General features: G+C 37.7%; 1 protein-coding gene across 6 annotated transcripts in view; it reads left to right on the forward strand.

The window, feature by feature from the left end:
* LOC133476771 (dorsal-ventral patterning tolloid-like protein 1) overlaps positions 1–11,712 on the forward strand; it is a 57,510-nt gene extending 45,798 nt beyond the window's left edge. For 5 of the 6 annotated variants that reach the window (XM_061770619.1, XM_061770618.1, XM_061770620.1 and 2 more), the window contains 3 exons: positions 3,903–4,116; positions 6,033–6,283; positions 7,393–11,712. In XM_061770619.1, the coding sequence (XP_061626603.1) occupies positions 3,903–4,116; positions 6,033–6,283; positions 7,393–7,527 (600 nt within the window). In that variant the 3' untranslated portion in view covers positions 7,528–11,712. Of the gene's footprint in view, positions 1–3,902; positions 4,117–6,032; positions 6,284–7,392 lie in introns of those variants that run through there. The other variant, XM_061770624.1, reaches the window with a different exon arrangement.
* Positions 11,713–11,975: the final 263 nt, after the last annotated feature.

Raw genomic sequence — 11,975 nt, forward strand, 5'->3', positions numbered from 1 at the left:
ATGCCCTCTTCTTTTTCTTTAAACTCAGAGGTTGACGTGTTTACAAAGACCGTTAAAGTGTAACGTGGTTTTTTTCCCCGGTAATCTAGGTTCATTTGTTGACAAAGACCATCAAAGTATGTCATCTCCTTATCCAGAAATTAGTTTTACGTATCTACAAAGAGCACCCAAGTGTAACGTCATCTAGTTTTTCTATTAACTAGGAGGTTCATTTGTTTACAAACACCGCTGAAGTGTGACTTTTTAAAAAAAAAAAATAAACTAGGTTAATTTGTTGACAAAGAACATCCAAGTACATCTCCTTATCCAGAAACTAGGAGTTTTAATTGTTTACAAAAAGCACCGAAGTGCAACATCATCTTGTTTCTCCATAAACTAGAGCTTCACTTGTTTACAAAGAGCATCCATTTGCGCTGCCATTCCCCCCCCCCCCCCCCATAAATTAGGTTCATTTGTTTACAAAGAAGATCAGTGTGACATCACATTCTTGTTCAATAAACTAGATTGTTTACAAAGACCATCAAAGTGTGACATCATATACTTTTTATAAACCAAGTTAATTTGTTTACAAAGAGCATCCAAGTGCGATGCCATTTCTTTATCCATAAACTAGAGGTTTTATTTGTTTACAAAGGGCATCCAAGTGTGACATCACCTTTTTCCATAAACGAGGTTAACTTGTTTACAAAGAGCGTCCATGCGTCCCATCTTTTTTTTTTTTCCATAAATTGGCCAATTTTGCTTTTTAAAAAAAAAAAAGGTGAGATGTGTGATACAAATTGCGTAGTTTCATTTACAAACAGTGCACTTGTTTTTGGTTCGGTTTTCCGTGTTCCACTCAGGATGAAATAAAAGGTGCACGTTTGTGTATCGGAGCGAAAAATGCACGGAGTGTGTTCATGCGTTTGAATAAGGCCTCGGGTTATTAGGTTTCCCCATCTGTTTCCCCTCGCACGCACGCACGCACACACACAGCGTGTGCCCCCATTGGGCCTGCAGGTGTGCACACATGCTGCATACATTTGTGCACATTATATGCTAGGAGCCCATTTTCTTCATGCCTGCCACAAATGTTGAATGTTATGTGTCAGAAGTTAAAAAAATAGAAGTATCAACCCAAACTAAAATGCGGTAATACAAATAATTACAATCATCATCATCATAACATTGATAAAAAATAAATCAAATCTATGTATATCTTGTTTTTAAGTCAATTTGATCTTCGCTTCGCTACAACTAGCACACGTGCCGCTATTTTGTTTTTCTATGAGGTTTCCTTGTCACCAATGACTTGGCGTAGACCCTCAATGTTGTGTAATACACTGCCCCCTACTGGTTCGGTGTGTTCTGCCCGTCATGCATGCTTTCATTAATCCAAGGACAATATGTCGTTAAAACGCTGCCTGCAATATTTGAATGTAGCCTCATTTCAGTCCCCGCCCCCGCCGCCTTGCAAATGCCCCCGACTACGCAAACTGTCCGCCTTAGAGTACATCTCCGTCGGCCGCGGGTGCGTCGACTGCCCGCTGTGATGGGCCAGGAGGAAGGGACCGCCGCGTCCCGCCGCTGCGTCCCGCTTGCCTGTGGCCACCTCTGAGTGCACCTTGGGGTCAGCCTTGAGCGCGCAACATTACACGAAATGTTACAGGTTTGAAGCCGTATTTTTGGAAATGTACAGTCAATTAAAAACATGGCGATCAACTTACCTGACACCTCGGCGAGAATGGTGACGTGACGGTCGCGGTGGTTTTCCAAGTTCAGCCGTGCAGCCGTTTGCGTGGAAGGACACACACCGCCGCTATATATCTTTACGCTTGATTTGAGGTTGAGAGCTGCCCAATTTCTTCTTTTTAACTTTTGTTGCTAACCGAAGTTAAATAATCCAGCCAAGACGCTGTAATAGCTTACTCCGCAAGAGCCTGCGGCACGTCCCCATGAGCCTGTGTGTGCGCAGTGGCCGTGTGCAAAAGATTGAGACTATTCATTCGCACCTCCTGTCTCTACATGCTCTGATTGGCTATAGTTGTCCCGTAGTGCCCATTTGTAAAATAAGAATTACAATTGAATGAGCGGCATTAGATGGGGCCAGAGAGGAATGATTTTTTTTTTACAAAGCTTTAATAATATTCTACTGTCTGGTCAGACAGACAGTGTTAACACAGGGTGTTTGACAAAAGTGTTTTTTAAACTGTTAATTACACCTTTAATTGGGCTTCATTGGACTTTACACACATTTGCACATTATTAATCAGCTTACTTTAAACCTAGTGTTTAAAAATGAGTCTGGTATAGTAGATGGATTCGAGATTGGAAACACTATGAGTTTTTTTCTAAAAAAAAATTTTTTAATTATTATTAAGTGACAAGGTCTTAAAAGCACACAAACAAACACACTTAGCATCGGAGCAGTTGTTACTTCGCTTGCCCTCCGCCATTGCCACATACTCCTTAACATTTCATTCCCTAAGGCCCCAAAATCGGTTACGCAAGTGAAAAGATGTTCACGAACACACATGGTAACCATGATGCCCCGGAATCAAACGCACAATCCCTTGTCAGGAAATCAAACACGCTTTCTTTTTATTTTTGTATTATTATGATTTGTTTGCACACACCTGGTAAAAAACAAATGACCACCCTGAGTGAACGTTGTGTCCTAGAAATCCGCGAGCTTAATGCTGACGCGCAACGGGAAATGCTAACGTGTGGCATCTATGTGGCAGTGCTATCATGGCTTTGAGGATATTTGACAAACAATGAAAGAAAATGTTGTTGTTGTTGGTATTGTTTCCAAACCTGCAGCAGTGTTTTACTGGAATCCTTTCTATGATCAAATGTAGACTGGAGGATTACTTGGCTTTTGCCTTGAAAATATGAACTTTCAAACAACGTGAGAGAGGTCACCTTCAGAATACTTCCTAGGTGCGACCCTGACCAAAATACTGAGCCAATGTGCTCTCTCTGTGCTATGTCCCATTTGTTCTGGCACTATACTTACTGACATTTTTTGGGACTGACCTCAATGATTTTATCAATTACAAATGTAAACCCACTATTAAAAAATAAATGTTAGATATGTCCTATTTGGAATGTCAAAATTGAACAAAATACAATTGGATAAGGCAGTGGTTCTCAAGTACCGCAGAATATTTATTGGCTATCCAAGTACCACTATAAAGACATTAAAATACAGGAATGCAGTAGGCCTAAATGTTTATCAAAAACGAGGCTGTATTCCTACATATGTAATATTACAAGAAAAAAGATGTCATTTTTTTCATGCACTTGTAAAAATATAAGAAGATGTGTAATTTTATGAGAATCAATTCAAAAACTGCACGATTCATTAGAGAGCCCTGTAGCAATAGTGGTACTCGTACCATACTGAGACACATTCAGATAAGGTTTATGTTATCAACCTTGTCTTAATTTTGGCAAAGTGTTGAAAATATGACTGTTATTATATCTGGACGACATAAGAACCCCGTTAGCTTTTCGGACCAGAAGACGCTGTAATGACTGCAATTTACATTAAGGAAATAACCTCAAGCCCCTTTCTCCCCTGTATTTTGGTTATTTTATATTTATACGTGTATATGTGTGTAGACCCCATAATTTGTACTGTCCTGTCAAGCTTGTATTCAATTATGTTTGTGATTTTAAAAAAAAATACAATTTTTAAAGACTGAAAAGGTATAAAAGTGGCTGTACTTGGAAATGTTCATGGACAAAAGAGCTATTGTGAATTTTGCCATTAAGCTCCTAGTTAGAGAATAGCAAGTTGTGCAAACAACAATGAAACATTCAACATGTCAAAGGTCGTGGTCAAGTGCAACATAGTTTCACCCTGAAAGCCGAAAGCCGGATATGATGCGTACATTTTGTTTTGGCTTGCCGTGTAGACGTTCAGCGAGTTCGAGATCGAGCAGCACCAAGAGTGCGCCTACGACCACCTGGAGGCCTTCGACGGCGATGGTGACGCGGCAGCCATCTTGGGGCGGTTATGCGGCAGTAAGATCCCCGAGCCGCTGGTGTCCACGGCCAACCGGATGTACCTCAGATTCATCTCCGACGCCTCGGTGCAGCGGAAGGGCTTCCAGGCCACTCACGCCACCGGTACGGTCCCAAAAAAATCTTTGGCTTTCTTGGACAATGTCTACATCTAGTGGCTAACACGAAGAGCACGCCGGCCTTGAAAAGCAGCGGTGTGGTCAATCTTTTTCCTCTACAAAGTCGAGGATATACTGAAGTTATTATACCTTAAAGCAGTAAATTGAACCTAAAAGCAGCTTCAGTGACGGCATCCTGCACTTTCCTTGTGACCTAGTTTACGGGGACTGGGCCCTCATGGCCAGTAGTGTGCTGCCCCCTACAGGTTCCGAGTGTAACCTCGTTTTTCGCGGTTAATGGGGACCAGAACACCCCCGCGAAGTAGGATTCACTTTTTCGCTGATGGTCATCATCTTCTTCTTCCTCCCGGGCGCCCCGGAGGAAGCTTTCGCAGGGGCACAGCGCTTCGGCGCCATTGTATGGGCTTAACTCATCCCCAAAAAGTTAGCGCTTAAACACAAAAAGTTATCACGAACACAACACATAAGATACAGCGTGCGAGACAGTTAACAGCGTGGACGAGACTGGCGAGACACAACAAGGGAAGACGCTGGGTGAGGCTGCGATGATGCGCAGCCAATCAGCTCTCGGGATAAATCTCATTGGTCGATGTCGCGGCGGGAACCAACCACGCGCCTTGTATGAGTGCCCGTGGCACGTACAGTACAGTACAGGCGTGTAGAAAGCCTCTGAGTCAACTCGTCTCTTTGTTTGGCATGCAGGGAACATGAAACAACGCGTCTTTCCGCAAAATGGCTGCTGATATGGCTGTATTTTGTCATTTTTATTTTGGGATGAATTGATTTGGTTTTTTGATGAATATTTTTGGAAAAACCCGCGAAGCACTGAAGCCGCAAAACGTGAAGCGCCAAGTGGCGAGGGAACACTGTAGTAATAATCACAATAATTTTAAAAAGAAATGAAATAAGAATAATGAGGCAATATGAAAACAGTACAAATATTTCAAAGAATACTCTCAACTCAACTTGATTTCTAGAGCACATTAAATGTCCCGTATTTTGGCTATTTCGACCTCCAAAGAGGGACTCTCTAATATGGACTTAGTGTCAAAGTGTCAATTTCATAAAAAAAAAACCTTGGTTTTGTCATACGAGTGTCCAGAAAAGGCCCCTCTGACAGCTACTTCTGTTTGACTCAACTTTGTATCCTCTTTGTTCATATTTAACTAAGTCCGCCCCTTCTCTGCTGTTGCCACACGTGTTTGTTATGTTGACATATAGATAAGTCCTCTCTCTGATATTTAATGTTTAAAGTGTTTGTTAATGTATAAATTCTTCAATTTAAAAAATAATACAGTACAGTACATTCAAAAATAAACAGTAATAAGTTTATGTATTTTCTTTGTACAAAAACTAAATATTTTGATTTAATTTGAACATTTCCATTTTTGTTTTTTACTTTTTTTTTTTTCCAATTACATTTTGGAAAAAATAAAAAATTCCTATCAGGAAAAGAAATGTAGTGTCAGTGTTTTTTGTTAATTCCCAAAACGTGTGTACTGTGTACAAATAAAGTCTCCCCCATAATATTTAATTTGCAATTTAATTGTTCCATTTTCAATATTTGACATTTAAATAAAAACAATGAAAATGTAATGAATCCAAAAAAGTCCATTTGTACACTTACTATAATGAAATGGAATATTTTACAGTTCACACCCGTTAACAGTAAAGCACTGACTGCTGAGCCCATTTGAACATTGTTGCTCATCAAAACAGCAGCACCGTAGCACATAAACAGTCTGAATTCAAGTGTGCCGTCTAAATATATTGTTTAGTATTACTCCATCAATGTACCAAATTAGGGCACTACCACCTGCAAGTCGCGTCAGTAAACCACCCAAAATGCGACATTTTCCCAGTTTTATCGAACGCATCGTTGGTAACTTGTCTTGTGCGCAGAGTGCGGCGGTCGTCTGAAGGCGGACGCCCGGCAGAAGAACTTGTACTCGCACGCCCAGTTCGGGGACAACAACTACCCAGGCCACAGCGACTGCGAGTGGCTGCTGACGTCCGAGCAGGGCTACGGCATCGAACTCGGCTTCGTGACCTTCGAGGTGGAGGAGGAGGCCGACTGCGGCTATGACTTTATTGAACTCTACAACGGCTATGACGCCGATTCGCACAGGCTGGGGCGATTCTGCGGCTCGGGGGTAAGAAAGCGCACAGAACATATGCTAATATTTGCAAATAGCTTATTTGGGAGAAGGCCTTTATTTATACAAATCAATTTATTATTCTTATTATATTTTAACAGGACAAAAAAAACTTTAAGATAAAATTACAAAATTCTTTATTAGGAAGGAGGCATTTTTTAATAATGTTTTATTCAGTATAATTAAATGTATTATTCATATTTTGTATGTATTATGTGTTGGGGATCAGCACAAACGCATTCCTGGAATGAGATTTTTAGGTTCAAGTCTATTTAATTTTTCATTAGTATCTTATATTGCTATTAGTATGTGATAAATTAAAAATAACTAAATGTAATAGAAAATGTTATATTAGAGAGGTCTTAATTTGCATTTTAATATTATTTGTTTTCATTTAATGTATTATTTTAATTGTATCTTGTTTAAAATTAAAATGTAAAACATTGTATTATCTTATTATTGTGACTATATTTTTCAATGTTTTATTTTTGTCTTTTTTATTAAACATTTTAAATGGAAAACATTTTTAACAAAGATTTGATTACATTAAAAAATGTAGTATTCACAGGCCTTCATTATTTTGACTGTAATTTTTAAATTTCTATTTTTATTCAAGTGTCTTTTATATATTGTTTTATTTAAAAATGTAATTTTAAATGTGAACTGTACAAAATTAAATATTTGGGAAGAGGCCTTTTTTGTACTTTTTGCAGTAATACTTTTTCTTTTCATTCAATTCAATGTTAGTATTTTCTATTGTAGTATTTCTATTTTCAAAATGTTAACATTTGAATGCAAATTAAATATTATTGCACCTGTCTAAACACTTTCAAATAACATTATTTCTTGGATTTAATAAAATGTATCATTTTTAAAAATGTCAAATGTAAAAAACTAAACTACAATTTCAAATTAATGATGATGATGAAGAGTAGCCGTTAATTTAAGGGCGGCATCTACAGTATTTGTTCAGGTGGATGGCACAACTTGTGACTAATTAAGACATTATGTCTATTTACGTAACAGCCACTATTTGAGGAAATAGTATTCTTATATAATTAACAGTAAATTGGCGTTAACGTAGAGAATGTTTTCCCTTCCGACAGCCCAGGGAGGGAATCTATTCGCCCAGCGACGCCTTGCTGATCCGTTTCCATAGTGACGACACCATCAGCAAAAAGGGCTTCCACATCCGCTACTCCAGCACCAAGTTCCAGGAGAGCCTTCACGCCAGGAAATGACCTCCCGAAAACCTCCTCATGGACCCAGCCCATCACATGGATGTGGGCGGAGATATAAGAACGCCAGGGCGGAATTGCAGACATTTCCCGCCTAAGTCAAAGTTGCTCATTGGATTTGGCAACGACAAACTGTGGATGAACTAAAGAACCTGAAAAATTGGAAAATGCATCGAGCATTTAAGTATCCTCCATTCTTGAACTGTACAGATTATTGCAAGACTATTGATTTTATTGCTCCCCCCCCCCCCCCAATTTCCTCGACAAGCAGACATTTTTACCGCCTCCAGAATGGCTTCAGATGTCTTGTGTTGACGTTTAAGTATGTATATACGTGTGCGTGTGTGTGTGTGCGCGCGCGTGTGCATAGAGAGAAAAGATATGTGAAAAAATGATCAGATCTCCGCAAAGGCCAAACAATCCAAAATGTCTGCTTGACTGGCGGCGCAATTCCACTCCAGTCCTGTAGGCGGTGGTAATGCGCATTACAAACTGGGTGCTCATTGCCATCAAACAGTTTGTATTACCACATTTGCATCCGCTGGATTTGTTGGGTCACTGCCCCACTTGGCTCCTAACTAAGCAGACTGTAACAGTGAAAAAGTTAAAAAAAAATATATATATTATGTGTCAATGCCCTGTTTATCCGCAAAGCAAGAAGAGTTTAACGGCCCAAAAAGTAGGGTAAAAATCTGGGTGGTCACTGCCCCCCATTGTCCTTAATGCAAATGAACTGTAACAGCACAAACAGTAAAAAAAAAAAAAAAAAAAATCTGATAAGTCACTGGCCATGACTGAATGGCGGAAAAGTGGGCAAAAATATCTTGTGGGTCATTACTCCATTTGCCCCCAATGCAAGCGGACAGTACCAGCAAAAAAAGTGGCGAAAAAAATAGGTCGCTGGCCCACTGAGCCCCAATATAAGCAAAGTGTTAACTACGACAAAAAGTGGAAAGAAAAAAAAATGTGTTGGGTCATAAAAAGTAGAGGTAAAAATTGGGGGTCACGGCCCCACTTGTCCCAGATACAAGCAGAGTTTCACAGCCAATAGTGGAAAAATACAGAGTAGGTACAAATAGTCTACATACTACTACTCAAAGGCCATTTTTTTGTGATATGCACTTTAAGATACAATTGCGAAAATGTCAGGAAAAGCCTATTAGAACTCCTGAACTTTATTTCAGGTAAAATAGAGCCACTTTAAATGGTGGCAGGTGTGTGCTGACACCCATTTAACATGAGTTTAAATGTGATTCTGAACACAGCCACATCCCGACTTTGAAGAGGGTGTGGACACTTGTGCAAACACATTATGTCAGTTGTTAATTTTTATTTCCCGTTTCAAAAAGAGGTTATAGGTCACATTAACAGTGGAAAACGTTTTGAAATGATTCATCTTGGTCTAATTCTTTTTTTATTAAAACCTGGCACTTGAACAGGGGTGTGTAGACTTTTGTATCCACTGTATATGGTGGGTCACTGCCCCACGGACTATCAAGGCCAAAAAAGTACAAAAAAAAAAAAAAATCTGCTGATTGCTGCCACCTCTCGGTCCCGACGCGAGTGTAATCTAAATGCAATTCCACTCCAGTCCTGCGGGTGGTAGTAATACACATTACAAAGTGGGTGCCAAATCACTTTTCACCATCACTGGCCTATTTGGCCGCCATGCAAGCAGACTGAATTGGCTCTTAAAGTGGCAAAATTATTCAAGGACGCAATTAAATTTAATAGTTTAACTAGTTATGTATTTGTGTGTAATCGTGTTAACTAACAGAGAAAGTGCAATGAAAATGTAGCATAATTCACATTTCAGAGGTAACAAACGGAGAAAATGAACCCTTTCCTTAAATTTTTTTTTTTTTTTCCCTCAAATTTTTGGGGTGGCTATGGAAAAGGAATATCTGTTAGTGCTACAAGAACGGGCGTGATGGACAACACTAGCCCTGTGGAACTACTTTATTGCCTTAGTACTCCATGGATGCTTGGTGTGTCACGTTTTCATGGTTGAATGGTTTTGGGTTTTTAAAAAAAGAAGAGGAAAAAAAGGAAAAGAAACGATGGGATAGTATATAAGAAGGAAGAAGTATTAGGGCAACACTGAAAAAAAATTACACAAGAATTAAATCTTTTTTGAAGAATAGTCTTTTTTTTCTCTCCCGAGAATGACAATTTACAATATTTTGACTTTTTTTTTTTTTTTTTTTTTTAAATATGAAAAATATTCCCCCAAAAAATTTCTTGAAGACTACGAATTTGTTAACGAAGTATTATATTTATTTCTTGGAAAATACTTTTTTTTTTTTGCATTAAAACATTTTCTAAAAAATAATTTAAAAAAGCATTTTAATAAGATGACCACTTTTTTTCCTTGAAGAAATTTGACTACAGTATTCTCGTAAGATTTTGACTAAATTCTTGATAAAACATGACTATTCTCGAAAGTTTACGACTTTTTTTCTCAAAAACATACAACTTTATTCTTGAAAAAAATGTGGTTTTATTCTTTTAAGATTATATTTTATTTTTGCGAAAACATGTAATTTTATTGTCCAATGTTACGACTTTATTCTCCAACAAAAACAAAGTTTCTGACTTTTTCTTTATTTGTGTATGTCACAAATCTGGTGAGACTGATTTTATTCTTGAGAAAATACAACTATTTGCGTAAAATTATGACATTTTCCTCAAAAACATTTTATTCTAAAAAAAAAAAAAAAATCTATTTTATTCTTGTATGAGTATCACATTTTTTTGTGGAAAAAAATATAATTTTATTCTTGAAATATACAACTTCATTATTGAAAGATTCCGACTTTTTTTGCGCTAAAACATAATTTTGACTCCAAAATATTACGACTCTTTTCTCCAACAAAAATAACAAAGTTTCTGACTTTTTTGTTTGGAAAAAATACTGTCTTTAATTTGTGTTACAGTAGAACTTTTTGACTTCTTGAAAACATTTTGAAAAAAATAAGACAGTTTTATTTATGTATGATAAGTTGTTGTTTTTTTTCTAGAAAAAAATACATGATCAGATAAAAGCCCCACGCTCCTCAAAATAAATCTGATTATTGTCAGGTTACAGTGCTTTTTCTTGAATAAATTCCACTTCATTTTTCTCCCCCAAAAAAAAAATTCCTTTCTGACTTAATTCTCGTAAACGGCAAATAGGTTTCTACTTGTATAGTGCTGTTCTACCTTGGAGCGACTCAAAGCGCTTTCCTCAGCTACTGATGACGCGGCATCAGGAGCAACTTGGGGGTTTTCAGTGTCCTGCTCAAGGACACTTCGACCTGGTCTCAAGGGCTGAGGGTTGAATCGATAACCTTCGGGGTGGGAGACAACCACTCTCCCACCTGAGCCATGTAAGATTGGGACTTTGCTTTCTAAATGATTCAACTTTTATTTTCGTAAGATTGCAACTCAAATTCTTTACTCCCCCCAAAAATTTGAAAACAAAAACAAAACAAGACTTTCTCATGAAATGCGTAATTCGTGTATGGTTATGCCTTTTTCCTTGAAAAGAAATCTCATCAAATTCCGAAAGAAATCTGACTACTGTATTCTCATAAGGTTACAATACTTTCTCTTGAAAATTGTGCCTTCATTCATGTAACATCATGCCATATTTCTCCAAAAATACAAATTCATTTATGAACGTATGCCTTTATACTTGTACGATGTAACTTTATTATTGAAAATATTTCATGACATTCTCGTAGGATTAGGACTTTTTCTTGAAAAACTAGCAAAAAAAGGATTTATTCCCATAAACGTTATGACTTTTGTTTCTCAAAAAATGAAATGCAATTTACTCGTATTATGTATTAAGTAGTACTGTATATATATATATATATATTTTTTTTTTTCCTTTCAGAGTGGCCCTAATACTCCTTAGTGTCCTTTTGTAGCTGCTCTACATGCTTATGATCCAAACCCATTCATGTGCGTTTCCCTGCACATTCCCTTCCTGTATATTGTACTTCAGTGTGTTATAGGAGATGATGTATAAAGCGCGCATGTGTGTATGTAAAAGGTTTTTAAGTGGAATGACAGCAAATCGACCTACGTGCCAAGCTTGAGAAAATCCCCATCCAGTGTTTTATTATTATTATTAAAAGTCTGTGTCTGTGACGCCGACATGTAATGTCCTCTCCATCATTAAATACACACAGGTTGAAAAGAGCTGTGAATGTCTGACTTACCTTTTTTGGACCAATTACAGTTACAATTTTAGAGCCAAAATGGATAACCTAAAAAAAGCCAAGAAAGGGCTTGAAAACAACAAAAATATCATAATTAACTATGTTAAAAGCGCATTAAAGTGGTGTATCAATATAATTAGTGTAATACGCGTACAGTGGATACAAAGTCTACATACTGCATTATTTATTTGTACTTCTCCAAATGATTTTTTTTCTCATTTGAGTTCTACAGATCACATTAAT

Source organism: Phyllopteryx taeniolatus, chromosome 4 (assembly GCF_024500385.1).
Source record: "Phyllopteryx taeniolatus isolate TA_2022b chromosome 4, UOR_Ptae_1.2, whole genome shotgun sequence".
Taxonomy (NCBI): domain Eukaryota; kingdom Metazoa; phylum Chordata; class Actinopteri; order Syngnathiformes; family Syngnathidae; genus Phyllopteryx; species Phyllopteryx taeniolatus.